We start from the raw sequence: 27,971 nt of genomic DNA on the forward strand, positions 1-27,971 counted from the left end.
GGGCTCTAAAACCAAAAGCCCTTTCACACGGAGCCGGAAGTTGGAGAGCGCAGAGCCGAGGTCCCCGAGCGGCGTCTAAGCTTCCTTCAAGAGTAAGTTTGCAGAGCTCGCCACCCCTCCAGTCCCCACCTCCGCCCCCGCTCACTTGTCCTTATGGTGTGGGAATTGCCAGCGACCTGAACACCCTGGCACCCAGTGCTCGGCCCCGAATAAACGCTGTCGCTGCCGTTGCGGCCCAGTTATGTTTTCGTTTGGGTTTTAAGTGTTGCTGAGGCGGTATCGGCCCTCGGTTTGCGTAGACACCACCTCTGGCTACATATTCCTGCTTAATCCCCTTTTTGACCTCTGGCCTTGCCCAGTAAAGCCCTCTCTCGCGAGTTGGAATCGCGCCCGCCGCGTCGCCTTCTCGACCGCTGGAGGCAGAGCCGAGATAGGCCGCGCGCCCTCTCCCCGGTCCTGGGATTCCGGAGAGGCCGCCCCGCTCCTGAGCCCCCTCCCTCCCAGCCCCTCTGTCCTCGCGTCTCCTGAGGCCAGTCCTTCTGCCCCGCAGCAGCCCCCTTTCCTGTCAGCCCGTCCCCTCAGCCCGGATAGGGTAGGTGACCTGGGCCAGCCATGTGACAGCCAGTGCTGTTCCATTCCCAATTCAACTCGGGGGAAAAGGTGCTCTTCCGGTCCGGGGGCGTCTCGTTCTGTCGCCCACTCAGTAAATTCAGGAGGCAGGAGGATCAGGAGAGGCAGAGTCAGAAGGACTGAGAGAAATAACTGAAACCGAGGAGAAAAGCATCAGGGAGAACCAATGGGAAAACTGAGAGGTTAAGCCTTGAAAATAGCCAAGTGAGTAAAATAGAGAAGTATTAGTAAATTAGGAAGCCAGATCTCCAGGGACTGGGAAACAGCATAGGGAGAACTGCCCTGTCTCAGTGATGGGAGCGGGGAGGCGAAGGGCGGTGAGGGACGTCAGAGGTGGAGAGTCCCTAACGATTTCAGCCGGGTTTGAGTCCAGGCCTCTTCCGTTTAGAGTCCCGAGTTGTGTTTTCACCCGGTTGGAGTCCTGCCACAAGGGTTCAAATCTCAATCTGAGGTGGCCGGTTTTATGGTGTAGGCAGAGAAAGGTAGGAGCAGAGGAAGAAAGGGCTGGAAGGAAGCATAGCCATTGGCCTGCCAGAGAGTGGGGAGGAAGGGAGAGTCACAGCGAGAGGAGGGGAGTAATCTGGAGCGCAGAGAGGGAGCCGAAATGGGGGAAGAAAGAGGCAGACATAGGTATGGATTTTTGAAAGACTCAGGAAGGTTGGAGAGAGAGAGCATTTCGAGGGGGAACGAATTGCAGCAGCCTGGGACAGGACACGTGTGAGGGAGGAAATAGGACGGGAACAGCAGGAGAGCAGAGGGGGAGAAAAAGAGACACCAAGACCCAGATGAAATAGGGAGATAGGTGAACAGAGGGGTAAGCTCGATCCAGGTGTGGCCAGTTGTTTGGATACAGATGATTTTTTTAGTTATACAGAGGAGAATGACAATTTCAAAACTCCTGTCTATAATGCTTGTGTCTTTTTTTATTAGTTGTGGCAGAAGATGACTTTCATTTGCAAACCCTGTTGAGCCTGGGGCAGTGGCTTGATTCACTGAGGTGTGAGTGACCCCCTTCCCTTGTCCTATCATAAGATAGAGGTCAGGGAAGAAGAGACCTGGGGCAAGAAATGACTGACTCTAAAGTGTCACTCTGTGGTAGCATTTTTTTTTTTAATGAATTTTTTTGGCTGTGCTGTGCCATGGGCTCAGGAGTTGTGGCTCCCAGGTTCTAAAGCACAGGCTCAGTAGTTGTGCACCGGCTTAGCTGCTTGTACTTGTGGGATCTTCCTGAACCAGGGATAGAACCCATGTCCCCTGCATTGTCAGGCAGATTCTTATCCACTGTATCATTATTGGGTAGCATTTTTAAAGGAACACTTTTTAAAAACAAAAAACAGACTCACATTTTCTCCTTTCTTTATGTATGGTGCTTTTTGTAGGTTGAAATAGGTCTTAATTCATTCCGTTTCTGTACTCATTTTTAACTTCAGAAATAAGCTTTTTTAGTTTCCAGTATTCTACTCTTACCATCCTTTTCTAAATATGATTATTCTCCACAATTTTTTAAACTTTGACACTAGATTATTAGATTAAAAATAATTCTTTTTTTTTTTTTTTTTCAAATTTTTTTCAGATTCATTCCTTGCCTGAGTGCTTTCTTCCCTTCATCTCATACATTTGAAATTTTCTTTGGTAAGTAGTAAATCATCTTAGACTATTTTGTGCCATACTTAGCAAAAGTGTCACCTCGTTTATCAGTTTTAATGAGGTAGATGAACCTAGAACCTATTATACAGAGTGAAACAAGTCAGAAAGAGAAAGACAAATACTATATATTAATGCATGTATATGGAATTTAGAAAGATGGTACCAGTGATCCTACATGCAGGGCAACAAAGGGAGACAGAGATGTAAAGAACAGACTTTTGGACTCAGTGGGAGAAGTTGAGGGTGGGATGATTTGAGAGAATAGCACTGAAACATGTAAATTACCATATGTAAAATGGAATGATCAGTGCAAGTTCAATGCATGAAGCAGGGCACCCAAAGCCAGTGCTCTGGAACAACCCAGAGAGATCTGGTGAGGAGGGAGGTGGAAGAGGGTCAGAATGGGGGAGCTGCTTCTGCTGCTAAGTCGTGTCTGTCATGTCCGACTCTGTGCGACTCCATAGACGGCAGCCCAACAGTCTCCTCTGTCCCTGGGATTCTCCAGGCAAGAATACTGGCATGGGTTGCCATTTCCTTCTCCAGTGCATGAAAGTGAAAAGTGAAAGTGAAGTCATGCAGTAGTTTCCGACTCCTAGAGTCTTAGCGACCCCATGGACTGCAGCCTACCAGGCTCCGCCATCCATGGGATTTTCCAGGCAAGAGTACTGGAGTGGGGTGCCATTATAGTCACTGCTGCTCCTGCTGCTAAGTCACTTCAGTCATGTCCGACTCCATGCGACCTCATAGATGGCAGCCCACCAGGCTCCCCTGGGGCTTTTCCCTTCTTTGTCTTGTAGCCACCGCTTTTTTGGACTCCTTTTCCCTGTTCTACCTACCTAACAGTATCCATTAAATCCTCCCAAGCTGCATAGTTTAAAGTTAGAAATTGGGAACAGTCATGATCAGCTATTTCATTTTCCTACGTAGGAAGGAAAGTGGCAGGATTTAAATGTCCACAGACTTTAAGCTTAGTTACTGGTCCTTCTAACAACAATGACTGATATTTAAGAAGCCTACTGTCTGTCATCCAAATATTAACCTTAGAATTTAAGATTCCATTCACATGATGAGAAGTCAGGACAGTAAGATTTTGTCGATTAATTATTTTTAAAGCTTCAAGTGCTAATAAAGCCGCTGCCCCAATTATTCTTAGGCAGTGGGGCCACCCATGTGAAGTTACATCTGTTTTTCTGCTTAGATAAGCAATAGGTTGCTGGTGAGGCCCTCGGGCTTGTGTCAAAATTCCGAAGGCCATACCTTTTCTTTCAGTGACAAACAAATTAAATCCTGACCCTGTGGGCAAGCTCAAAGCGGGAGCTTGCAGGATGGCAGTCTGAAGGACCTTAAAAGCCTTTTGAGTATCTGAGACCAAAGCAGTTTGTCTGTTTGGGCCTGCTGAGTTTCAGCTATAAGTTTATATAAAGGCCGGGCAAGTGCCCCATAACCCGGAATCCAAATATGACAGTAGTCTGTGATTCCCAGAAATCTTCTCAATTGTCTTAAAGTCATAGGTAGGGGATGATTTGGTGTGGGTTTAATTTTCTCAGGGCCTATGGCCCTAGTCCCTTCTGATATGATTAGGCCCAGATATCTAACAGATTGTTGACAAAGCTGAGCCTTTTCTCTTGATGCCTTATAACTGCAGCCTGCCAGAAAGTTAAAGAAATCTTCTGAGGCTCGGGCACAAGCTTCCTCTGTCTCAGCACAGAGCAAAATATCATCTACATATTGTAACAGCACCACTTCGAAGCCATTAAAGTTTTGTAGATCCCGTGACAAACTTTGTCCAAATAAGTGAGGACTTTAACAAAATCCCGGGGGCAAAATTGTCCAGGTTAACTGAGAAGCTGGCTGCTTAGCTCTTCAAAGGCAAATAGAAATTGACTTTCCTCCGCCAAAGGCACAGAATAGAAAGCATCTTTCAAATCAATTACTGAGAAATATTTGGCTCATTCAGGAATTTCAGATGATAGAGTATAAGGATTAGGCACCATGAGGTGTAAAGGAACTACAGCCTCATTTATTATTTGTAATCTTGAACTGCTGCTGCTGCTGCTGCTAAGTCGCTTCAGTCGCGTCCGACTCTGTGCGACCCCGTAGACGGCAACCCACCAGGCTCCCCAGTCCCTGGGATTCTCCATTCCAGAACACTGGAGTGGGTTGCCATTTCCTTCTCCAGTGCATGAAAGTGAAAAGGGAAAGGGCAGCCGCTCAGTCGTGTCCGACTCCTAGCGACCCCATGGACTGCAGCCTACCATGCTCCTCCATCCATGGGATTTTCCAGGCGAGAGTACTGGAGTGGGGTGCCATTGCCTTCTTGGAATCTTGAACTAGTCTCCATTTACCATTTGATTTCTTTATACCCAAAATAGGAGTGTTGCATTGACTGTTACAGGGAACTAATAATCCCTGCTCCTTTAAATTTTCGATGATGGGTTTTAACCCTTAACCTCAAGTTTCAGTGGATACTGCTGCTTATGTGGAAATAAGTGGGTCTTTGAGCTTGACAACTACAGGAATAGCATTTTGTGCTCGACCCACAGATTTTCCATCAGTCCATACTCTAGGATTTACATTTTATTCAACTAAAGGGAGAGAAAGGGAGGGCTCCGTATTTATGAAAACAGAGGCATGGACCTTATTCAGTATATTCCTCCCCAAAAGGGGTGAGGGAGACTCTGGCACAATCAGAAATTCGTGTGAAAATAGCACAGAATCTCAGTTACAACACAAAGAATAACTGAAATAATACCCTTTAGCTCATCCAGACAGTCCCATTACAGAAGCGGATCCGGAAGGAAGTGGGCCAGGGGCTTCAGTAAGCATGGAGTAAGTTGCCCAGTATCTAAAAGGAAATCGACGGCTTGGCCCCCCACAGTTATTAATACCTGGGGTTCCTCAGGTGTAATTAGGACAGGAGCTTGTGTGGGGACCCCTGGGCACCTTCAGTCCTGATTGTCTTGAGAGTCGGACCCCAGGTGTTATTATAAGGACACAGTATTTTAAGAGAAACCTCCTTTTAGATTTGAATAGCGAAGGAAAAAAATATTGCTTGTTTGTTTCCTCCTGCTGCTTAAGAGAGATAAAAATGTCTGACACTTGCAGCCTATTTCCTCCATTTGGAGACCCCTGGCCTTCCTGCCTGTTACCTTCTCAACATCTTGTAGTAAAATAGACATATTTTCAATTGTGGTTTTACCAAAGACATGAATTGTGTGTATGTGTGTATGTGTGCACACACAAATGGATATTTCTGGTCTCAGCTCTTTACCAGAGAATGACGGAGGTATGACATTAGATCTTGTGCAATTAAAGGCATTTCTTTGAGAAATGGGAAAATAAAAGAACATTTAACATGATAAAACCACCAAAATGCTTCATTCTTTCCTTTCAAAAAAAAGAAAAAACAAAACACCTAGTTTAACTGGTTAGTCTAATGGTCTGTTTTCTCCATTTTCTATGATCAGTGAAAAAAAGTGAGTTGTGCGGTGATATGAAGATGTTTCCCTCAGGTCCCTTTGTGACTTTTCTGTGCAAATGAGGAAGGATGGGCTGGATTGACCTGGAACCTTCCAACAGAGCCTCTCTCTTCATAATGAAAAAGACTACTCAGATCCTATTTCCAAGCTGACCCCTTACAATGTTTGTTGTACCAGTGGATATATATTTGCAATTCTGTATTTTTAAAATATTTTATTGCAGTCATATAATAAAGAATTACCTGCTTGGTATCAGTTTGACCCAATCTTGAAAGAAAAGTTTCTTTTGCTCAGATACATGACAGATGTTCCTGGTCTTAAATGGGATGGGCAATAAGGACAAACTTGGCTCACTTGCCCTTCAGTCTCCCATTTCATTATTCAGTTATACCCAGTTCTCTTCACTCAGCTCAGACCTTGTCGTAAATGACTTCTCTCTGGGCCTGAGGGAGCCCACTTGTAACATGCAGATGAGAGACTAGAGTGGAATCTCTGAGTGTGAGCAACACTGACCCCTGAAATGATTAGGCAAATTGGCTGTGTGTCTGTGTGTGGCAGTTCTGGTTTGGAGGGAGTTTCTGGTGGTAATGAGAATTTTAAATAGATCCCAGTCCTCCCTGAATGAAAAACGAAAGGGAAAACTGTAGGATGGAGGCAGGATCACAGGCTCAGAATTAGGTGACTTCTATGAATAAGGCTAAATCTGAAGGGAGATTTTATTTTATGTCCTGACGTTCAGACCTCCACTGCTTTCATTTGTTCTTGGGTCAAAAGCTTGACTCCTTGCTTTTTCTCCACAACCCTCTGTCAAGCTCAGGGCCCTGTCAGTGCCTCCAGCCTCATCCTGGGAGCTGACCCTTTGCTCATGGTTCAGCCTGTCCTGGTCCCATTTACCTTTTCTGTTTCCAAATACCCAAACCATTTCTGTCTGACATTGTAGTTCCTTTTCTCACCTTCAGGTCACCGTGCCTCAGGCCCTTTGTCACCCTTCAAGTCTAGGCTCAGGGAGGTCTCCCCAACCCCTCCTAACAGTCTCTCTCATGTTACCCAAGTTTATTGCCTGTGTATCAGTTGCCATCAGCAGAAGTCAGTGCCCTTCTTCATGGGTTATTTTGAGTCCTTCCTGGTTCCCCTCTTTTTAGGGCTCATAGTGTTCCTCTTCTTCCCAGCATGGCTGCAGTACCTGTTACTGGAAATGTCTGTAGATGACAGGACTATGGGTTGGGCTGAATAATCCTCAGGAAAGACCAAGAGAACAGGGCAGGTGATGAAGATGTTTCCCATGTTCTAGACATTTCAGCTGTAATTGATCTTTGCCCCCTGTGACTACTTAATTACTCAAAAGATGAGCCAAGAAATATAGGAAGTCCTGAAAAGCCCTACAGAACTGGTGTCCTCAAGCAGTGGTCTAAGATGTCCCCATGTTCAGTCTGCTGGGTTTCATCCTCTGCAGCCCCCAGATCTAAGCTCTCTCCATCCAGAGACCAGTCACCATCGTGGACAGCAGCTTTGCCATCTAGGAGTTCATGTGCTCCGTGTAAACGTTGTGATTTCAGTGCACTGAGGATGAGCCCCCTGCAACCCCCAAGAGCTAGAATATCTTCCAAGTAGGTGTGGGTGGAGAAAACAGAAGATAGTGGGACCTGGAGACCCTTGCTTTGAGACTTCCTCATCTCAAACGCCTTTGTACGTGAACTCCATAATGTCCCCAGGTGGTGGCAGACTTTCCCAGGAGGGTCAATCTCTTGATTTTCATACTGCGTGTGCAGTGTCCTTTGGGTGGTAGCTCGTGGGCACTCTTGTGATCCCCTTTGCCAGGAAACCCCTGTGCGCTTTAGTCTTGCTTAGTCCAGTCATCAGGGAGGAGAGGTAGACAAATGGGGAAAGCGGAGGGAGCCAGGTGAGGTCTGCAGGAGGGTTGTGGCAGTACTTGGGAGCATCAAGGTGAGCCCAGTGAATGGAGCGTGTGCCCATCCCAAGTGTAGTTGCAGGGACAAGGGGTGTGTGGATCTGTTGGAAGAGAATGTCTCCGTTCAGGCTGGGGCACCTGGAAGAGAGTTTGTTGGAGAGCCTGCATGGAGTGGTTTGAGGTTCTACTGCCTGAGCTCGTGTTCCCCAGGACAGCAGTGCTGAGGCTAACATGTGCCTGCACAGGTTTGATTTGACAACTCGTGACCACACGTGAGCAGCAATGAAGAACGTGGAATTCAGCCAAGAGAAGTCTTTTCCACTGTTAGAACGGTGGCCTGGGCTGAGCCTGCAGGCAGCTGTGGGTGCAGGAGGATGGGAGCCTTGGGCTTGAGGGGCTGGTTCTAGCAGGTGCCCCCAGCATCCACTCCACTCCCTGGCCTTTGTTGGCTCTTTTAGCAGGCAGGCACTGTAGAGTAACAGGGAAAATCTCAAGTCATTTTTTGCATCAACTTTGGTATCATTGTGTACTTGGGGTTGCCGGTGCAGAAAGGTTCATGTGCATTTGGGAAGATATCAAGAGAATCTGGAGTGTTTCCTTGGAAGATGCCGAGTTCTCAGTGGGCCATGTGCATCATTGGAATTATCCCTCTGTTTCATAGTCTTTGGAGATTTTGATGTTTGACCTGGATCACTCACTCTAAATGAAAATATGGTGTCTTGTGTCTGTGGATCCTTGGGTGTCCTCTTTTGTATTTTGCCTCATGCGTGAGCTATCAGGGCTTGGAATGCTTTGTGTTTGTGTAAGAGGGTTAGAGGCTTATTATGGGCTCTGTGGACACTCTGTTGGACACCATGAAAGTTTGTAAGTTTGTTTGAGTCCTGCTGGGAAAATAGGAGTACTAAGGTTAAGATCACAGAATGCTTGTTACAAGGTGGTCCTGGTCAGTAGGGATCTCTGGGCCCAGCCTGAGGAGAATCATAAAGTCCTGTGATGTAGGGGAGGATGGCTCCAAAAAATCAGAGGGCAGTGATGCCACAGTGATCTGCAGCCTGGAGGCTTGTCCTCTAGAAGATGCAGCTGCAACTGTCTTGCTGCCAGGCTGGGTTCTGTGTTATCCACTCCTGTCCCTCCCAAAATAAACACACATACAGGCACAGTACAGAAAACATGGAATCTTAACTGCTCTGTTGGTGGTAATGTAAATGGTACTGCTATGTTGGAAAATAAAATGGAAGTTCCTTAACAAATTAACGCAGAAGAGGCCTACAGTGTGTCAAACCCATTTCTGACAGATATCCAAAGGAAAAGCAATCAGTTTTTCAGGGATATGTCCACAGTCCCATGAGTGTAACTGGATTTGCAGTAGCCAGGGCATAGACAAAGCCCAGATGTCTCTTGACAAAAGAATAGGTTACAAAAGTGTGGTATAGAAATGTTTATTATATACTGTATATTCATGAACTATTTTTTCCTCTGTATATGAATATAAATACCAAGGATCCTGCATTTATGGCAGAATAAATGAACCTAGAGAACATTATACCAAGTTAAATAAGCCTGACAAAGGAGGACAGGCACTATGTGGAAACTAGACTTGTCAAACTCATAGAGCCATCGAGTAATAAGGCTGTTACCAGGAGGTGGGTGGACGGGGAAATGGGGCACTGGTAGTCAAAGAGTGGAGATTTTCCGTTGTAAAATAAGTAAGTTCTGGGGATTTGAGGTACTGCATGCTGCTGGTAGTTTTTCTATATCTTTGAAATTCGCCCAGAGAGAAATAATACAGTGTAGTCATAGGTGGAAGTGTAACTTCCTTGACTATAATAATTACTCAGTGTATGAGTCTATCACATGATCACTTTGTACACAGTACATTTATACCATTTTTGTTAGTTACACCTTAGTAAGGCTGGGAAAGAAAAAGAGAGTTGAGGGGCGGTGCTTTTCTCCTCTGAATGGTGCTCAGTCCAGGGTTCACGTTTCACTGATGACGCGTTTTGCATACACATGTGCCAGAGTCCCAGCTCCAGCAGCCAGGGAATCAGCCTGAAGATTTGAGCGGTGTTGGCGGAGAATGATGCAGCCTCTGACTCAAGGTAAGGGACTGCATGTTTATTTCAAGCTTCAGGTTCTCTTTTATACATTGACAAAAGCATTAGCTCAGAGGTTTGGCATTTTCAGTTTCCCCTCACCCAGATTTATTGTCTCTATAAAACATTGTTGCCCTTCAAACAGAGTTTCTGCTTCAGCTATTCTCTCAGAATCCTGTTTACTTTAACTTATGATTACATTGTAACTCATGCTTATGTCTGGGCTGCAAACCACATTTCCTCAGTTTATTTCTTATCTTTCTAAATCCTGTTTGCCCCTAGCATCCTAAGCTCACTATCCCCTAAAAAGGCTTCTAGCTATTAGTATCTCTGAAATTCCTAATCTGTAAAGCTATAGTAAAACATGCTAGCACTACCACATTCCTTCAATTTTTAGCTTCTAAGTATTCTTAATTATTTCTAAACCGTAAATTCGGCAAACTTCCGTTGCCATAAACATTTGTAAAGATCCTTGAACAAATGTCAATGGTTAACTTTACGGATTATTCTCTGGGCACAACTGCAGAAGGCTTTGTGCCTTCTCATGCTCCTCTCAAGGACAGTAAGCACCTTAACATTCTTTTCAGTCAACTCAACCGAGGAAAGGAAAAAACAAGTCAGAATCACAAGACCTCACTCCTTCATCCAGGGTCCATGCCTGCGGGACAAGGAGAGGAGGTTGAGGCCGTGCCTCCATTTTGTCAGTAATGTCTTAACGCGGCTCCCGACACACATGTTTTGTACCCACTGACCAGAGGTTCCCCTTCAGATAGTTTTTGTTGGTCCACAGCTCGAGAATGTTTAAGATGCCCCAGTTGATTCCAGTCTGGATCCCTCACTGAGCATCAGGAGTCTTGAGCCCTCGCAGTCCTGAGGGCTGAGATCTGGGCTGAGGAGGGGATACTCTGTTCTGAGTGGGGATGGATTGGGACCTGCTGTATGACCTGAAGGAGATTGCCTAGTCAGCAGAGGTGCCTCCTGCTGCTGTGTACATGAGGCCTTAGCAGGAGGGGAGTGTGATCCAAGGGAAAGTGTGGGAAAGTCTCATGTTGGTCTCTCTGCGGAAGTTGACTGTCCTGAGGCCCTCCTGAGACAGTGGCCACAGGGGACTGTCTGTTCCTCATGGTGAGGGCTTCCCTCTGTGTGTGTGGTTGGGGCTCAGGAAGGGGATGTGTTGACTCTAAGCATTAAACAGCATGTTTTCAACTTTCATGATAGACCTCTGAAGACTCGTGTTGCCTGAGGAAGCCCTGAAGTTAAGGAAGAGGAAAAAAAAGAAGTGAGGCATGGCTCTTTCTCAGGTAAGGTCATATTTAGTCTGTCCTTCCTGAAATGCCCTTCTCTGGACTCGCTAATCGTGTTGGACGCTGGAGTGTCCTGTGTGACTCCTGTACATGCACACTCACCCGAGGCCTTCCCTCTGGCCCTGTCGTCTCCACTTAGATCCCATCTCCCCATGACCCGGTGACCTGGCCCTTGTGAGGAAGCTCCTCTGGGCACCGTCCAGGGCAAGGCTTCTCACCCACAGGTTGGAGCTGGGGTCTCAGTGCTGTTGGGCAGCAGGGATTGCTTAGGGCCTATCTAGATGCGCTGTCTGCTCTGTCAACCAGGGTAAGGAAACTGCACGTGGAATAGCTGGTAAAATCTGAGAATCTGAGCAATTGAGCCTGTCCTTTCCCTTTTGTGTATCTGACATCCTTGTGAATATACCTTACATATATATATACACAAAGAATTATTTCTGAGTACTGTGTTCTGTTCAGTTGGTTTATTTGTCTGTTTTTATACCAGTACCACATCACCTTGATTACTTTGTAATAGGTGTTGAAATAGAAAGACGTCCATCTTCCTTCTTCAAGAGTTTTGCTGTTTGCTCTTTGAATAGTTCTATGACTTTCATGATGTTTTATTCTGCTTCTACAAAGATTGTCATGGAAATTTTGATAATGAGTTAATTGGTTGATTGACACTTTGTGTGGTTATTAAAGAATCTGTTTTGATATAGCATGTTTCTTTTGTAATCTATTATTTTTACTGATGAAACTTTGTCATGTGGGAAAGAAGATACATTTACTTCTTTTTTAATTTGGGGACCTTTGATTTCTTTTTCTCATCTTATTGCTCTAAGAGTTTCAGTGCTGTGTTGAACTGCAGTGCAGAGTGTGCATCCTTGCCTTCTTCTTGACCTCAGAGGAAAAGCTTTCATTCTTTCTCCATTGCTGTACTCTTTTCATAATGGCATTGATTATGTTGATGTTGGTATAATTTATTGTTTGTAGTTTGTTGAGTGTTCCATCTTGAAAGGTTGTCAAATTGTTGTCAAATGTTTTTTTTCTGCATCGAGTTGATCCTGGTTTTTTTTTTCTCCTTTAATCTGTCATATTAATTGATTTTTGTGTGTTGACTTCTCCTTGCCTTATATGAATAAAATCCGCTTGGTCATGGTGTCAGATCTTTTTATTTATTTATTTAAGTTATTTTAATTGAAGGATAATTGCTTTACAGAAGTCGTTATTTTCTGCCAAACACCAGCATTAATCAGCCATACGTATACATATGTCCCCTCCCTCCCATCCTCCTTCCTATCCCACCCCTGTAGGTTGTTAGCCCCTGTTTGAGTCCTTGAGTCAGTCAGGAAATTCGCATTGGCTCTATACTTTATATATTGTAATGTAAGTTTCCATGTTACCCTCACCGTACATCTCACCCTCTCCTTCCTCCCCTCCCACCTCCATCTGTTTTCTGTGTCTGTTTCCCCAGTTCTTTTTAATATGTGTTGAAGTTGGTTTGCAAGTATTTTAATTTTGCATCAGTATTCGTCAGGGGTATTGGTTTCTAGTTTTCCTTTCTTGTGTCTTTGGGAAATCAGCAAATTATTAGAACTATGCTTGCTCCATAGAATTAGCAGGATTAGTGGTAGTTCTTCTGTAAATGTTTGGTAGATTTTGGTCCTGTATTTTTCTTAGAGGTTTCTGACTACTTTTTAAATCTCTCTAGTTATAATGGGCTTCCCTGGTGACTCAAATCATAAAGAATCTGCCTTCAGTGCAGGAGACCCAGGTTCTCTCCCTGGGTCGGAAGATTCCCTGGAGAAAGGAATGGCTCTCTAGTCCAGTATTCTTGTCTGGAGAAATTCCATGGATAGAGGAGCCTTGTGGGCTACTGTCCATGAGGTCAGAAAGTGCCAGACATGACTGGATGGCTATTACTTTCACTTTTAACACTTCTCAATTGTTTTATTTCTTAATAAGTAAAATAGTTTGTATGTTTCTGAGAATTTGCCAGTATCTCCTATATTCTGTCATTTATAGTCATTATCAGTCATAATACTTCCTTATCTTTTTGACCTCAGTTGTAATCACTCCTGTTTCATATCTATTTTTAATTATTTGAATATTTTTTTCTCTTGTCCTTAGTCTAGGTGGGGGTTTTCCTATACAGTTTTTTCAAAAGATCACCTCTTGGTTTGTTGATTTTTATATTTTTCTACTTTCTGTTGTATCTCTGGTTTAATCTTTCTTATTTACATTTTTCCTTCTGCTAAATTGAGTTTAGTTTGTTTTCTGTTTTCTGCTTCCTAGAGGTCTAAAAATAGATTTCAGATTTAAGATCTTTTCTTTTTTGTACTGTAAGCATTTAACAGTTCAGACTTGCCTTTTAGTACAGTGTTCTCTGTGTGTTATAAATTTTGTAATGTTGTCTTTTCGTTTTCATCCGTGTATTTAAAAATTTCCATGTGATTTTTTTCTTAGACCCATTTGTGGTATAAGAGTGAGTTGTTTAATGTTCACATTTGAGGAATTTTCTTTTTTTCTTGTGTTTATTTCATTGTTGTTAGGGAAGATACTTTTATGGTATCCGTCTCTTAAAATGGTTAATTTTGGCCTAACGTGTGGTCTCTCATAGAGAATGTTTTCTGTGTCCTTGAGATACATGTGTTTTCTGCTTTTCTTGGGCAGTGTGATCTGTACATGCCAGTTCAATGTTTGCTTCATTTTTCTGAGATATCTAATGTTAGACGTATATATATTTTCACTTGTTACAACTTTCTGGTAAATTGACCGTTTTATCGTTATGCAATATTTATCTCATTGCACTTTTTTTTTTCTTCAGTTTATTTTGTCTGCTATAACAGTCTCCCCTGCTCTCTTTAGGATGGACCTTTTCCATCCTTTCACTTTTCACCTGTCCATGTCCTTAGGTTTGTGAGTACTACCTGTTTCAACTCTCTGACAAACTCTGTGTTTCTTGCCCTGGTTTTTTCCTCCTGTTAGTTCTTCTAGTGGCCCCTGCTCCTGTGCATCATATGGTGGTGAAAGACAGGCACCCTGGACAGCTCCTTTCATGCCACTGTAATTTCAAAAGGAATGTATTGAATATTTCCTTCCTATCATGATATTTCTTGAGATAGTCTTACTTAATAACTATATTTTTTCATGTTAGTTTTTGCCATGATTTTTAATTCTCCAAGAAGTTTTTTTACTTTGCTATTGTGATATTTATTTTGGTCATGATCTAATAACTCTTCTAATTTCAAATCACTGTTTTATTAATGGAAAGAAAAAACAAAGTCTTTGGCTTTTGTTAATGCCTTGCTATGTAAATCTAAATGGATAAAATTATATTTGTATCTTTGTATATGGTAATTTTATTATGAATTGAGTTCAAGTATTCTTTTTTTTTTAATGTTTTTACCAGTTTTCTTTTTGTAGCCTAGTATAGAATCCTGTTGAAAAACTCAGCTGAGTACAAAGTATACATTTTTATCATCTGAAAGATGCTGAAGCACATGTGAATGAAAGGATGATATAAAATTGTCCAAAAAATCTGTCAAAAGACGAATCCTCTCATGTCAGTTAATTTTTTATAATAAGCATGCATGCATGTGCGAGTCTGTGGTTTAGATAGAAGACATCATGATTTTAAAACTATATATCACCTTTTTTTTTTCAGTTGAAATTATGTTATCATTTGTATAATTTGTATACAAATATAATTGTATAATTTGTGGCCTTGAAATTTTCTAAACAATCCTGTTAGTGTTTTAAGTAGTAAATTACTAACAGTTGTGTTTCTGTATCCACATCTATAATGACCTTTCATGCCATTCCACATTGTTCACCTTGGACTTTTTTTTTTTTTCATACTAATACAATATTTATTTGTTTTCCTTCTGTCAAACCCTGAGCCCACCACTTTCCCCAGGCTGCCTGGGGAGTTACAGGAAAGGGAACATACAGGGCAGACATAGGAGAAAGAACTACGGGAGGTGGAAATAGCTCCTTCATATCGTGAAGAAGATGAACTAGACCACCATCAGGCAAAAGAGCCCCATGGCCTTTGAGAGGGCCAAGCCCGTGGTGTAGAAGAGCTACTGTTTCAGAGAAGGGTGCCTGGCATAACAGTGATGAAGCTCCCAAACAAAGTCCCACTTCCAGCCCCAGAGCCAGCCACCCCTGGTGTGGCAGCTCCAGCTCCAGGGAACTTGGCTGCTGTGTCAGAGTCCTTTGAAATGGCACTGGCTTGGAAGCTGTGGCTAGAAATAAGTGAGGTGGTCCAGGGACCTGGGGCTGCAAAGCTGCTGTGGCTCTCATCAGTCAGTGTCTCTGGTCCTTCACCACCACTGTGGACAGTGATCACTCAACAGGAGGGAGGTTCTCCCGATCAGGGAGGGGGTAGAGACGAATTTGCTGCAGGTGTCCATTTTCAAGGGATGAAGACTGGAGGCCCGAGAGCTGGTTTCCCTGCAGAGAAGACAGAGTGGCAGGGAAGAGGCTCACCTTGGACTCCTTTCAAGTTTTCTTTAGGAGCCCTCTGTCAAAGGACTTGTAATGTTCTCTGTATTACTTCATTGTTAGATGCTTAAGCTTCAGTTGCTGAGCCCAAGCTTCTGAGTTCAGGTGCTTGATGTAACATTTCTTACCTTCTTGATCTGAGTCGAGTTTCTCAGAGTGTCTGTGACACAGGTTTGCTTCTGTAAGGTGGGAACAGACGGTCCTTTAATGAGCTTTTATATTGATGACAGGTTCTTGCCTGTAAAATACTTATTTAATGTTTAGAGTAATACTACAGTAATTTAGAGCAACAGGAAGCCTTGAAACATTTGGTCCTTGCTCCTATTATCTACATCATACCTGAAAATTTTGACCTTTCCATTAATAGTGCCGTGGACTTTGTCGTCTCTGAAGACACCACTCATGCTGTACCTCATCGAGATAATGAGTTGCACTCACTGGGTAGAACATAATATCTGACACTTCTGTATAGGCAAAACAGTGTTGAGCTTAATTTTTATATATTGCATGGATTTTGAACACTGATGTAAAACGCATATTAATTGGAGGATCTCATAAGGTCTTAGCAAAGAAATTAAAATTAGAGATCCATAATTTCTCCAGATACCCCTGCATGGATCTGTTAGAACACAAGCTTCAACCAAGTCAATCCATACACCTTACTACCCTTTCTCTTTTGCATGAAAATGAGAACTTTTCTTGGCCCCTTTGGTGACATGTTGTTTCATTTCAGGAACGACTGACCTCTGAGGATGTGGCCATCGAATTCACTCAGGAGGAGTGGGAATTCCTGGACCCTACTCAGAGGGCCTTGTACAGGGACGTGATGCTGGAGACCTACAGGAACCTGCTCTCCTTGGGTGAGAATGATTTCCTTCCAGAGCTGCCCTTGGGTATCTGCATTTTCCCTGTGTGCCCTTTGGAAGGCCCTGATGTCTTTCATGTGAGAGTTCTGGTGACTGGGGCATGAGACAGCTTCAGAAGGTTAAACTGACCTTCTTCAGATGCTGTGTCTGTTTCATGTAATATCTGAGGTTGTCCCAGAGCTTAATTATGTACAAAGCTCACTGGCAAATGTTAAAAAAAAAAATACCAAAAACCCCAATTTCCTATTTTCTTCCTTTTGACTTTTGCTCAGTGTTTAAAAAAATCCACAGCACTTTAGATTTCTTTCTTCTGATAACTCTGAATATCTATTTGTTTGTTTTCACTTGCTTGTTTACTTTTTTTAGCTGCACCATTCTGCATGTGGGATCTTAGTTCTCTGACTAAGGATCGAACCCACACCCCCTGCATTGGAAATGCAGAATCTTAACCGCTAGATCACCAGGGGAGTCCCAGAGTTTCTGTTTCTGATCTGAATATTATCTCCACATTAGAGCCTGAGAAAAAGCTCTGGAGAGTAGGGAGTGATATAAAAGTAGCCAAAAATACAACATATAAAGAAAAACGAGTATCTCAAAAGGGGTGTTTTTTTCTGTTTAGGAGTGGGACAAGTTGGTGGATTGGATCCTCTGTGGTTGTTACTTAGGAAAGTGTAAGATTGGCTAGAGAGATCGTCTTTTTGATCCTAGATCCTACGAGGGGAGCATATGTGAATCTCGCAGGCTCTTAGCTTGCCATCTGTAGGTTGAGCGCATGGTCCCATCTCAAGATGCTGTAATGTCTGACCTTCATGTTGTATTAGTTTTACTCTTGTGCTGCTCTACCCAGTCTGAGAATGTCAACTATACCTGATGTTCCATTCTCCTTACTTTGTATCATTTTACCTCTTCAATTTATTTGAAATATATTCCTGAGGGTCTGAAATTTTATCTGGTTTCCTTGCTGTGATAATCCACCTATGTTTAATTGGCAGCCTCTGGTGAGTCTCTGTGGAGTGGATTTAGTAGGTAACAGAAAACTGTGATGGAGACAGTATTCCTAATGTTACTTTCTTGCTCTGTACAAAGTCACCACTTGATGCTATCCAGTAGAGTGATCAGTATGTTCTAGGATGATGAGAGAGAAAGTATCACGAGAGCCTGATACATCTTTCCAGGTTATTTTCTGGCTTTGGAGACTCTGTCAAGGGCCCCAAGACAGTGTTGTTCATGTGTATCAAGGACCATATATTTTAGCCTCTGTAAATGGTATAGGAATTTATCCCAGGACAACTTTGTCCAAGTTCACATTCTCATATCTATGAGGCTGTTGGTTGCACTATTGTTCTGTGCATTGTAGGTATTTTTTTATTTTATCATTGAGTTCAAATTTCTGTGTTACTCTTAGTTTTTCTGTTTTGTATTTGCAATGCGTTGGATGGTTGATTGGGGAATGGTCCCTATGGTAGAACTGGTGATCAGTCCCTCTTAAAATTCTTTATATATTCTTTGTACTCATTTACTATCAGATGTATGATTTCCACATATTTTCTCTTTTACTGTTGATTGTCTTTTCAAACTCACTGCACTTTAATGCAGAGTAGTTTATAATTTTGATGTAGTTCAGTTTATTGATATCTGCTTTTACTTTGTGGCCTGTGCTTTTGGTGTTATATCTGGTAAATCATTTGTGGGTCCAATTTCCAGAAACATTTCCTGCACCTTTACTTCTAGGAGTTTTATACAGTTGGGACTTAGGTTTAGGTCTTTGAACCATTTTGAGTTCCTTTTTGTCTGTAGTGTAAGATAATGTTCCAAGTAAATTCTTTTGCTGGTGGGTATTCAGTTTTGTCAACATACCTTGTTTCATAGACTGCTTCCCCCATTTGGTAGTTTTTACACCTTTGTGAAACATCTTTTGAACATCTCTGCAAGGGTGTTTTTGTTTTTGCTTTAACCATTCTTTTTAGGTATGCTGCTGCTGCTAAGCCGCGTCAGTCATGTCTGACTCTACCCACAGACGGCAGCCCACCAGGCTCCTCTATCCCTGGGATTCTCCAGGCAAAAACACTGGCGTGGGTTGCCATTTCCTTTTCCAATGCATGCATGCCAAGTCGCTTCAGCTGTGTGCAACTCTGGGTCACCCCATAGATGGCAGCCCACCAGGCTCCTCTGTCCCTGGGATTCTCCAGGCAAGACTACTGGAGTGGCTTGCCATTTCCTTCTCCACTCTTTAAGTAAATTTATAATGTTGTGTTTCAGGTATACTGCAGTTTACAAGATACTCAGTACAATTCCCTGAGCTATATGGTAGGTTCTTGTTGTTTATTTATTTTGTATATACATTAGTTTGTAAATATTCAGACTGGTGATTTATCTCTCCCTTCCCTGCCCCCATCAACGTCCTGTACTATCCCCTTTGGTAACCATAAGTTTGTTTTTCATTCTGGTGAGTTTATTTTGTGAATAAGTTCATTTGTATCATTTATTTCAGTTCAGCATATAATATCCTATGATATTTGTCTTTCTCTCATTTCACTTAGAATAATCCCTAAATCTGTCTATATTGCTGTAAAAGGCATTACTTCATTGTGTTTTATGCTGTGGAGGTGGCAACCCACTCCAGTGTTCTTGCCTGGAGAATTTCATGGACAGGGTAGGCTGCCAGCTGCTGGTCATGAGGTCTTAAAGAGTTGGACATGGCTGAGCTATTTTCACTTCACAATATTCCCTTGTATATATGTACCACATATTCTTTATCCCTTTGTGTGCCAGTGAACATTTAGGTTGCTGCCATGTTTTGGCTGGTATACATAGTGCTGCTAAAAACATTGGGGTTCATGTATCATTTTGAATTAGTTTTCTTCCTTTTTGGATATATGCCCAGGATTGGAATTGCTGGTTCATGTGATAGCTGTATTTTTAGTTCTTTATGGAACCTCCATGCTATTCTCCAAAGTGGCAGTACCAATTTATGTTCCTTCCAACAGTGTAAGAGGGTTCTCTTTTCTCCACACCCTCTCAAGCATTTATTGTTTGTAGACTTTTTGATGGTGGTCATTCTGACCAGTGTGAGGTGATACATTTTTGTGGTTTTGATGTGCATTTCTCTCATAAGTAGAGACGTCAAATATCTTTTCAGGTGACTGTTGGCCATCTGTTTGTCTCCTTTGGAGAAGTATCTGTTTTGATCTTCTGCCCAGTTCTTGATTGGGTTCTTTGTTTGTTTTGATATTAAGCTCTATGAACTGTTTGTATATTTTGGAAATTAATTCCTGATAGGTAGCATTATTTGCATATATAGTCTTCTAGTCCAAAAGTTTAGTTTTTATTCTTTTTTTGGTTTCCTTTGCTTTGCAAAAAGGTTTTAAATTTAATTAGGTCTCATTTGTTTGATTTTGCTTTTATTACCATGACTCTTAAGAGATAGATTCAAAAAAATTTTGCTGATATTTATGTCAGTGTTTTGCATTTGTTTTCCACTATGAATTTTATAGTATCTGGTCTTGCATTTAGATGTTTCACACATTTTGAGTTTATTTTTGTATGTAGTGTTAGAGAATGTTGGAATTTCATTCTTTTTCATGTAACTATCCATTTATCCCAGCATCACTTATTAAAGAGACTTCTTCATTCTATATTCTTTCCTCCTTTGTTATAGAATAATTGACTCTAAGTAAATTGGTTTATTTCTGGGATTTCTGTCCTGTTCTACTGATGTGTGTTTCTGTTTTGTGCCATCATCATACCACTTCCCTGGTGGCTAAGACGGTAAAGCCATCTGACTACAATGCAGGAGACCCAGGTTCAGTTCCTGGGTCAGGAAGATCTGCTGGAGTAGGAAATGGCAACCCACTTCAGTATTCTTGCCTGGAAAATCCCATGGACAGAGGAACCTGGTAGTCTATAGTTGATGGGGTCACAAAGAGTTGGACACAACTGAGCGACTTCACTTTCACTTTGTTGACTGTCAGTTGGTAGTATAGTCTGAACTCAGGGAACATGATTCCTCCAGTTCTGTTCTTCTTTTTCAAGATCATGTTAGATATCAGAGTCTTTTGTATTTTGGTAGAAGTTAAGTTTTTCTTTGTTTTATGAAATATGTCATTGTTAATTTGATAAGGGTTGCATTATATATGTAGATTGCCTTGGATAGTATGATCATTGTGACAGTGTTACTTCTTTCAATCCAAGAACATGGTATATGTTTGTCCCATCTGTTTGTGTCATCTTTGGTATCAGTCATCAGCATCTTACCATTTTATGAGTACAATTCTTTTGACTTTTTAGGTAGGATTATTCCTTAGAATTTTATTTCTCTGAGGTGGTGAATGGGATTGTTTCATTAATTTCACTTTCTGATCTTACCATTTTATGAGTACAATTCTTTTGACTTTTTAGGTAGGATTATTCCTTAGAATTTTATTTCTCTGAGGTGGTGAATGGGATTGTTTCATTAATTTCACTTTCTGATATATCATTATTAGTGTATAGAAATGCAGCAGTTTTCTATATATTTTGTATCCAGCAAGTTTACTCTGTTCATTGATGAGGTCTAGTCATCTGGTGGCATCTTCGGGATTTTCTGTGTGTAGCATCATAGTGACAGTTTACCTCTTCTTTATTTTTTTACCTTGAATTCCTTCTATTTGTTTTTCTTTTCTGATTGTTGTGGCTAGGACTTCCAAAAATATGTTGAATAAAAGTGGCAATAGTGAACATTCTTGTCTTATTCATGTTGTTAAGGGGAGTGCTTTCAGTTTTTCCCTGCTGAGTATGATGTTAGCTGTGTGTTTGACATATACAGTCTTAATTATGTTGAGGTAGGGTCCATCTGTGCTGACTTTCTGAAGGGTTTTTATCATAAATGGCACTTGAATTTTGTCAGAACCTTTTCTGAGTCTTATCGATCATATGGTTTTTAGTCTGCAACTGTTACTGTGGTGTATCATAGTGATTAACTTGTGGATATTGAGAAATCTTGCGTCCCTGAAATAAATCCCACTTGATCATCCTTTTATGTCCTTTAATGTATTAGTAACTGTTTGAATATGCTCTTTTGAACTCAGGGAAGGTGTAGGAGAATAAAGCCTTTTCCTACAAAAAAGAGTTGGATGCCTCAGAAAGGCTTTTGTAACTGGGAACGTCTTCCAGAGTCAGTGTCAATCCCTCCTTTCCTTTGATACTCCTCAGTCTTGAGATGACCATGTGTGGAAGACGAAATGGAATAAATGTCTAATAGAGAGGTTAATCATACTTGGCAGAGGAACCCAGGTTTAGATAGCCTTTTCCTGGATTTTCCTTCTGATTTCTGCTAATAAGATTCTTTCACAATATCCTGGAATATTGTGTATGTTTTTCTTGAATATAAGCATTCTATTGTAAGTTATAAAATCAGAGTTGGATACATTACATTGTAAATAGTATAACAGGTATCATCCTGCTTTCTCCATATATCACAGTCACTTTTAAAATCTCTCTTGTTTCTGTCCCATACCCATAGTATAATGCCCATAAACTTGCTGAACCAGTTCTTTTCTTTTAAGGTCAGTATATTAGTTTGTGCTCTCAGTTATTTTCACAAAGAGATGCAGTCATAAGCTGATATCTGACATACACCTGTGTACCCTATGCTCCACGCAGGCCCTTTCTTAGTCCTGACCAGTCCTCACATAGTACCTTGATGTGGGTGGAAACATTGTTCTTACCTATCACATCCCTCCACCTTCTACATACTCTCACTGTAAAGATAATCTCTGATAATTTATTGAACACGTTTCTCAGGACATGACCTAAATCGCTCTGTGCATCCATGATGACTCACAACCCATTTCGAGATGGGATAGTTGAATAATAGTTAAACAGACTACTTCTGTCTTGTATCTTCCTTGATATTTTCTAAGTTCCTTGTTTTTTTTTTTTTTTTAATATTTTCTAGTCTATTCATCGGAAAAGGCAATGGCACCTCACTCCAGTACTCTTGCCTGGAAAATCCCATGGACTGAGGAGTCTGGTGGGCTGCAGTGCATGGGGTCGTGAAGAGTCGGACACGACTGAGTGACTTCACTTTCACTTTTCACTTTCATGCATTGGAGAAGGAAATGGCAACCTACTCCATTGTTCTTGCCAGGAGAATCCCAGGGACGGGGGAGCCTGGGGGGCTGCCATCTATGGGGTCGCACAGAGTAGGACACGACTGAAGCGACTTAGCAGCAGCAGGAGCAGTCTATTCATTCGGTGGGTGGTCATGTTTACAAATAACTTTTATCAGTCGTCCCAGTAGGTTCAAATTCATATCCTGGTTCTCTTACCACTTTGTGGGCCAATTGGATGTGTCTCCTGCTCTAATTAGAGAAAAACATGTTAATTTACCTCAAGCCTTTTAAAGCAAATTAGTGTTGTCAGTAGAACATGTTTTATAGTAAATACTCAAAATTTATTTGTTTAAAAAAGGTAATATCTATATTCTGTCATGTTCTTTATGATACGACTTTACATTATATTTTTTAATATAAATCTATTTATTTTCATTGGAGGTTAATTACTTTACAATACTGTGTTGGTTTTGCCATACATCAACATGAGTCTACCACAGGTATACACGTGTTCCCCATCCTTAACCCCTCTCCCTCCTCCCTCCCCGTACCATCCCTCTGGGTCATCCCAGTGCACCAGCCCCAAGCATCCAGTATCATGCATCGAACCTGGACTGGCGATTCATTTCATATATGATATTATACATGTTTCAATGTCATTCTCCCAAATTGTCCCACCCTTTCCCTCTCCCACAGAGTCCAAAAGCCTTTTCTATACATCTGTGTCTCTTTTGCTGTCTCGCATACAGGGTTATCGTTACCATCTTTCTAAATTCCATATATATGCGTTAGTTTATTGTATTGGTGTTTTTCTTTCTGGCTTACTTCACTCTGTATAATAGGCTTCAGTTTCATCCACCTCACTAGAACTGATTCAAATGAATTCTTCTTAATGGCTGAATACTCCACTGTGTATATGTACCACAGCCTTCTTATCTATTCATCTGCTGATGGCCATCTAGGTCTGTTTTGTTCCATTGATCTATATTTCTGTCTTTGTGCCAGTGCCATACTGTCTTGATGACTGTGGCTTTGTAGTAGACCCTGAAGTCAGGCAGGTTGATTCCTCCAGTTCCATTCTTCTTTCTCAAGATTGCTTTGGCTATTTGAGGTTTTTTGTATTTCCATACAAATTGTGAAATTATTTGTTCTAGCTCTACATTATATCTTCTTAAAATTTTATTTATTTTTTAATTGAAGGATAATGGCTTTACCGAATTTTGGTTTCTGTCGAACCTTAACTACATTATATCTTGTATGCGTTTCACTTGCAACATTTTTCAGCAATATTGTGTCGGACCCTAATCAATAAATACACAAAGCACTCACTTTTTATTTATTATATTTTGGTGCCATTAAACTAGGTAATTAAGAATAGTGCATGGCTAGAGATTAGCCTTCCTTGGTGGCTCTGTGGTAAAGAATTCATCTGCTAATGCAGAAAATGCAGGTTTGATCCCTGAGTCAGGAAGATCCCATGGAGAAGGAAATGGCAACCCACTCCACTATTTTTGCCTGGGAAATCCCGCCTGGAAAATCCCATGGATGGAGGAGCCTGGTAGGCTGCAGTCCATGCAGTTGCTAAGAGACTGAGCGACTTCACTTTTCCTTTTCACTGTCATGCGTTGGAGAAGGAAATGGCAACCCACTCAAGTATTCTTGCCTGGAGAATTCCAGAGACAGAGGAGCCTAGTGGGCTGCTGTCTGTGGGGTCGCACAGAGTCGGACACGACTGAAGCGACTTAGCAGCATCAGCAGCAGAGATTAGCCTTCCTTGGTGGCTCCGTGGTAAAGAGTTCACCTGCTAATGCAGAAGATGCAGGTTTGATTCCTGAGTCAGGAAGATCCCATGGAGAAGGAAATGGCAACCTACTCCACTATTCTTGCCTGGGAAATGCGATGGACAGGAGTCCAGTGAGCTACAGTCCACAGTGTCGCAAAGAGGCAAACACGACGGAGCGACTGAAAAACAACAACATATGTAGGGGTTGCATTGTTTATTGGCTGTTAGAATACCGGTGAATATTATACATCTTAATTTACATGTCATTTACAGATGATGGTCTTTTCGCATGTATTCTGCTATACACCTGACACATACTACTTGTTAACATTGTAAAATGCCTTTTCTCTTTGGGTACATAGTTCTATAGCAGATTTAAAAAACTATGTTGTTTCCAAAAAAATTTTTTAGTCATATTTTTCATTATCTTATTTGTTTTCAATTGTAAACAACCAATTATGAATAGTTAATTATTAATTGGGTAAGCATGGTTTTGGATTATTTACAGTTATAATATATAATATATTGTTTAGAATTTATTTATGTACAGTAAGTTTGCAAAATACAATGATAGTGTAATATTTTTCTTTTCAATTTGAGACAACTGTTGATTGATACGTTCCTAAGGGTTCTGGTAGAAAAACACTGTGTTTTTGAAAGTTGGCATAAGATTGTCCAACGTGAGTATGTTTGGCATATTGTTTTTAAAACTAGGCTACCATAACAGTGAATTTATGTTATGCTTTCTTAAGTTAAGAATTCTATTCCTTTAGTGTTTCTAAACACTTAAGGTCATCATTGTAGTGTTTCATAACTTGATGTAAGTATTACTTTTGGTGTAATATATATTCAACATGAAACATTTATTTTTGAATTATTGTGAGCAAGATACCTATGAGTCTTTTTATCTTGTAGATATCTCTCCTACACATGTGATGAAGCATTTACAACCCAAAGCGAACAGTGATAAACGAGAAACATTCCAAACATTGATGCTGGGAAGCCCTGAAAGCTGTGAAATCAAACATTTTCATCTTTGGGAAAGTCAGGAAAATATGTGTGACTTTGAGTGTCAGGGGAGAGATGACAAAAGAAATTACAAAGGCACACCTGTAAGCCTTAATGGAAATGTGCCTGATGGAAGAGATTCGCATGATAGAAAGGATGCAGAGATCAAGCCCTTTGGAAAGAGGTTTGGATTTAAGTCTCAGGGTAAACTGCAGATATTTCAAACTGGCGGGATGATTTCTGAATATAATCAAGTTAAGAGTTCTGTCAACAACAGTTTCTCATTTTCACCAGTTCAAAGAATTCCTCCTTGTGTCCAAACCAGTGTTTCTAATATATATGGGAATGGTTTTATGAATCCTTCAGGAATAAAACAAGAACTCAAAGCACAGAGGGAAAAACCTTACAAATGTGATGAGTGTGGCAAGGCCTTTCGTGTAAAGTCAGTCCTCTTAAGTCATCAGACAGTTCATACTAGAGAGAAACCTTACAAATGTGATGAGCATGGCAAGGCCTTTACTCACAGCTCACACCTCAGAGGACATAAGAAAATTCATACAGGAAAGAAATTATTTAAATGTGATATATGTGACAAAGTCTTCAGCCAAAATTCAAACCTTGCTCGTCATCAGAGGGTTCATACTGGAGAGAAACCTTACAAATGTGATGAGTGTGGCAAGGCCTTTTGTGTTAAGTCAGCCCTTTTTACTCATCAGACAGTTCATACTGGTGAGAAACCTTACACATGTGATGACTGTGGCACGGCCTTTCGTCTAAAGTCAACCCTTTTAAGGCATCAAACAGTTCACACTGGAGAGAAACCTTACAAATGTGAGTGTGGCAAGGCCTTTTGTGTAAAGTCAGCCCTTTTAAGTCATCAGACAGTTCATACTGGTGAGAAACCTTACAAATGTGGTGAGTGTGGCGAGGCCTTTCGTCTGAAGTCAAGCCTTTTAAGTCATCAGACAGTTCATACTGGAGAGAAACCTTACAAATGTGAATGGTGTGGAAAGGCCTTTTGTGTAAAGTCAACCCTTTTAAGGCATCAGACAGTTCATACTGGAGAGAAACGTTACAAATGTGATGAGTGTGGCAAGGCCTTTCGTCTAAAGTCAAACCTATTAAGTCATCAGACAGTTCATACTGGTGAAAAACATTACAAATGTGATGAATGTGGCAAGGCCTTTTGTGCAAAGTCTAACCTTTTAAATCATCAGACAGTTCATACTGGTGAGAAACCTTACAAATGTGATGAGTGTGGCAAGGCCTTTCCTCTGAAACCAACCCTTTTAAGGCATCAGACAACAGTTCATAGTGGAGAGAAACCTTACAAATGTGATGAGTGTGGCAAGGCCTTTCCTGTAAAGTCAACCCTTATAAAGCATCAGACAATTCATACTGGTGAGAAACCTTACAAATGTGATGAGTGTGGCAGTGCCTTTCGTCTAAAGAAAATCCTTTTAAATCATCAGGCAATTCATACTGGAGAGAAACCTTACAAATGTGATGAGTGTGGCAAGGCCTTTCCTGTAAAGTCAACCCTTATAAAGCATCAGACAATTCATACTGGTGAGAAACCTTACAAATGTGATGAGTGTGGCAGTGCCTTTCGTCTAAAGTCAATCCTTTTAATGCATCAGAAAGTTCATACTGGTGAGAAACCTTACAAATGTGATGAGTGTGGAAAAGTCTTTGGTCGAAAACCGCATCTTCAGCGTCACTGGAGAATTCATACTGGAGAGAGTCCTTTCAGATGTAATGAGTGTGGCAAGTTCCTCAGTCAAAATTCACAGCTTAAAAAACATCAGAGAATACATATAGAGAAACCTTTCAAATGTGATGAGTGTGGAAAAATCTTTGGTCAAAAACCACATCTTGAACATCACTGGAGAATTCATACTGGAGAGAGACCTTTCAGATGTAATGAGTGTGGCAAGTTCTTCAGTCGAAATTCACACCTTAAAAGACATCGGGGAATACATACAGAAAAACCTTTCAAATGTTTTGAGTGTGGAAAATCCTTTACTCAGGTCTCAGCACTCACTAAACATCAGAAAATCCATACATGAGAGAAACTCATGTGAATGTGGTATATGGTAGAAGTCTTTCACACCCTACTGTTGCTCAGAGAATTCATCCTACTGAGAAACCATACAAATATCATGAGTGTGGCAACATCTTAGGCTTCATGAGAAAATTCATACTGGATAGAAGGGAGATATAAATGTATTTATTAGTCAGGTCGTATAGAACATGAATTCATTCTAGAAGATTCCTCACCAATTTCACAGCTGTTTTTTAAAAAATAATAACCCTATCCTCACATTTCACCAGTAGTATCAGAGTATTTATCCTGGAGAAAACACACAGCAATGTAATGTGCATGGCAAGGATCTTACCCAAAAGACACAACATAGGAACATAGTGGAGCCATACTTCCCAGACTCAGTGATTGTGGCAAATCCTTTACCTTTTTCACTATATGTATTCTTTGATGACTTTAGTTCAGGTACTCAGCAACTGCAGTAACTCCATATTTGAGAAGCTAGAGATCTTTCCGTGTAAAAGAAACCCAAATTCTACCTCAGCAAAGATGATTCTTTGGGACAATAATCCGCCATCTTTTTGGTTTCCTGGCTTTCTGAATAAACTCACTATTCCTTGCCCAA

The 27,971-nt window shown here is 41.3% G+C and overlaps 1 protein-coding gene and 1 pseudogene across 8 annotated transcripts; one reads left to right on the forward strand and one right to left on the reverse strand.

Annotated features, from left to right (window-relative positions):
• On the forward strand, positions 1-27,971 carry LOC138419203 (zinc finger protein 665-like). 8 transcript variants are annotated; one of them, XM_069551627.1, is made up of 7 exons: positions 1-92; positions 2,204-2,262; positions 9,685-9,764; positions 10,977-11,059; positions 16,287-16,413; positions 18,679-18,726; positions 25,210-27,971. In XM_069551627.1, exons 4-7 carry the CDS (start codon positions 11,045-11,047, stop codon positions 27,369-27,371), a joined length of 2,352 nt encoding a protein of 783 aa, XP_069407728.1. In that variant the 5' UTR covers positions 1-92; positions 2,204-2,262; positions 9,685-9,764; positions 10,977-11,044; the 3' UTR covers positions 27,372-27,971. The 8 variants fall into 8 exon arrangements, with proteins under 8 accessions (XP_069407728.1, XP_069407732.1, XP_069407730.1 ...); XM_069551628.1 differs by lacking the exon at positions 1-92 and adding an exon at positions 1,546-1,627; XM_069551631.1 differs by lacking the exon at positions 18,679-18,726.
• On the reverse strand, positions 15,064-15,462 carry LOC138418519 (ATP synthase F(0) complex subunit C2, mitochondrial pseudogene; annotated as a pseudogene).

This window comes from Ovis canadensis, chromosome 14, assembly GCF_042477335.2.
Source record: "Ovis canadensis isolate MfBH-ARS-UI-01 breed Bighorn chromosome 14, ARS-UI_OviCan_v2, whole genome shotgun sequence".
Taxonomy (NCBI): domain Eukaryota; kingdom Metazoa; phylum Chordata; class Mammalia; order Artiodactyla; family Bovidae; genus Ovis; species Ovis canadensis.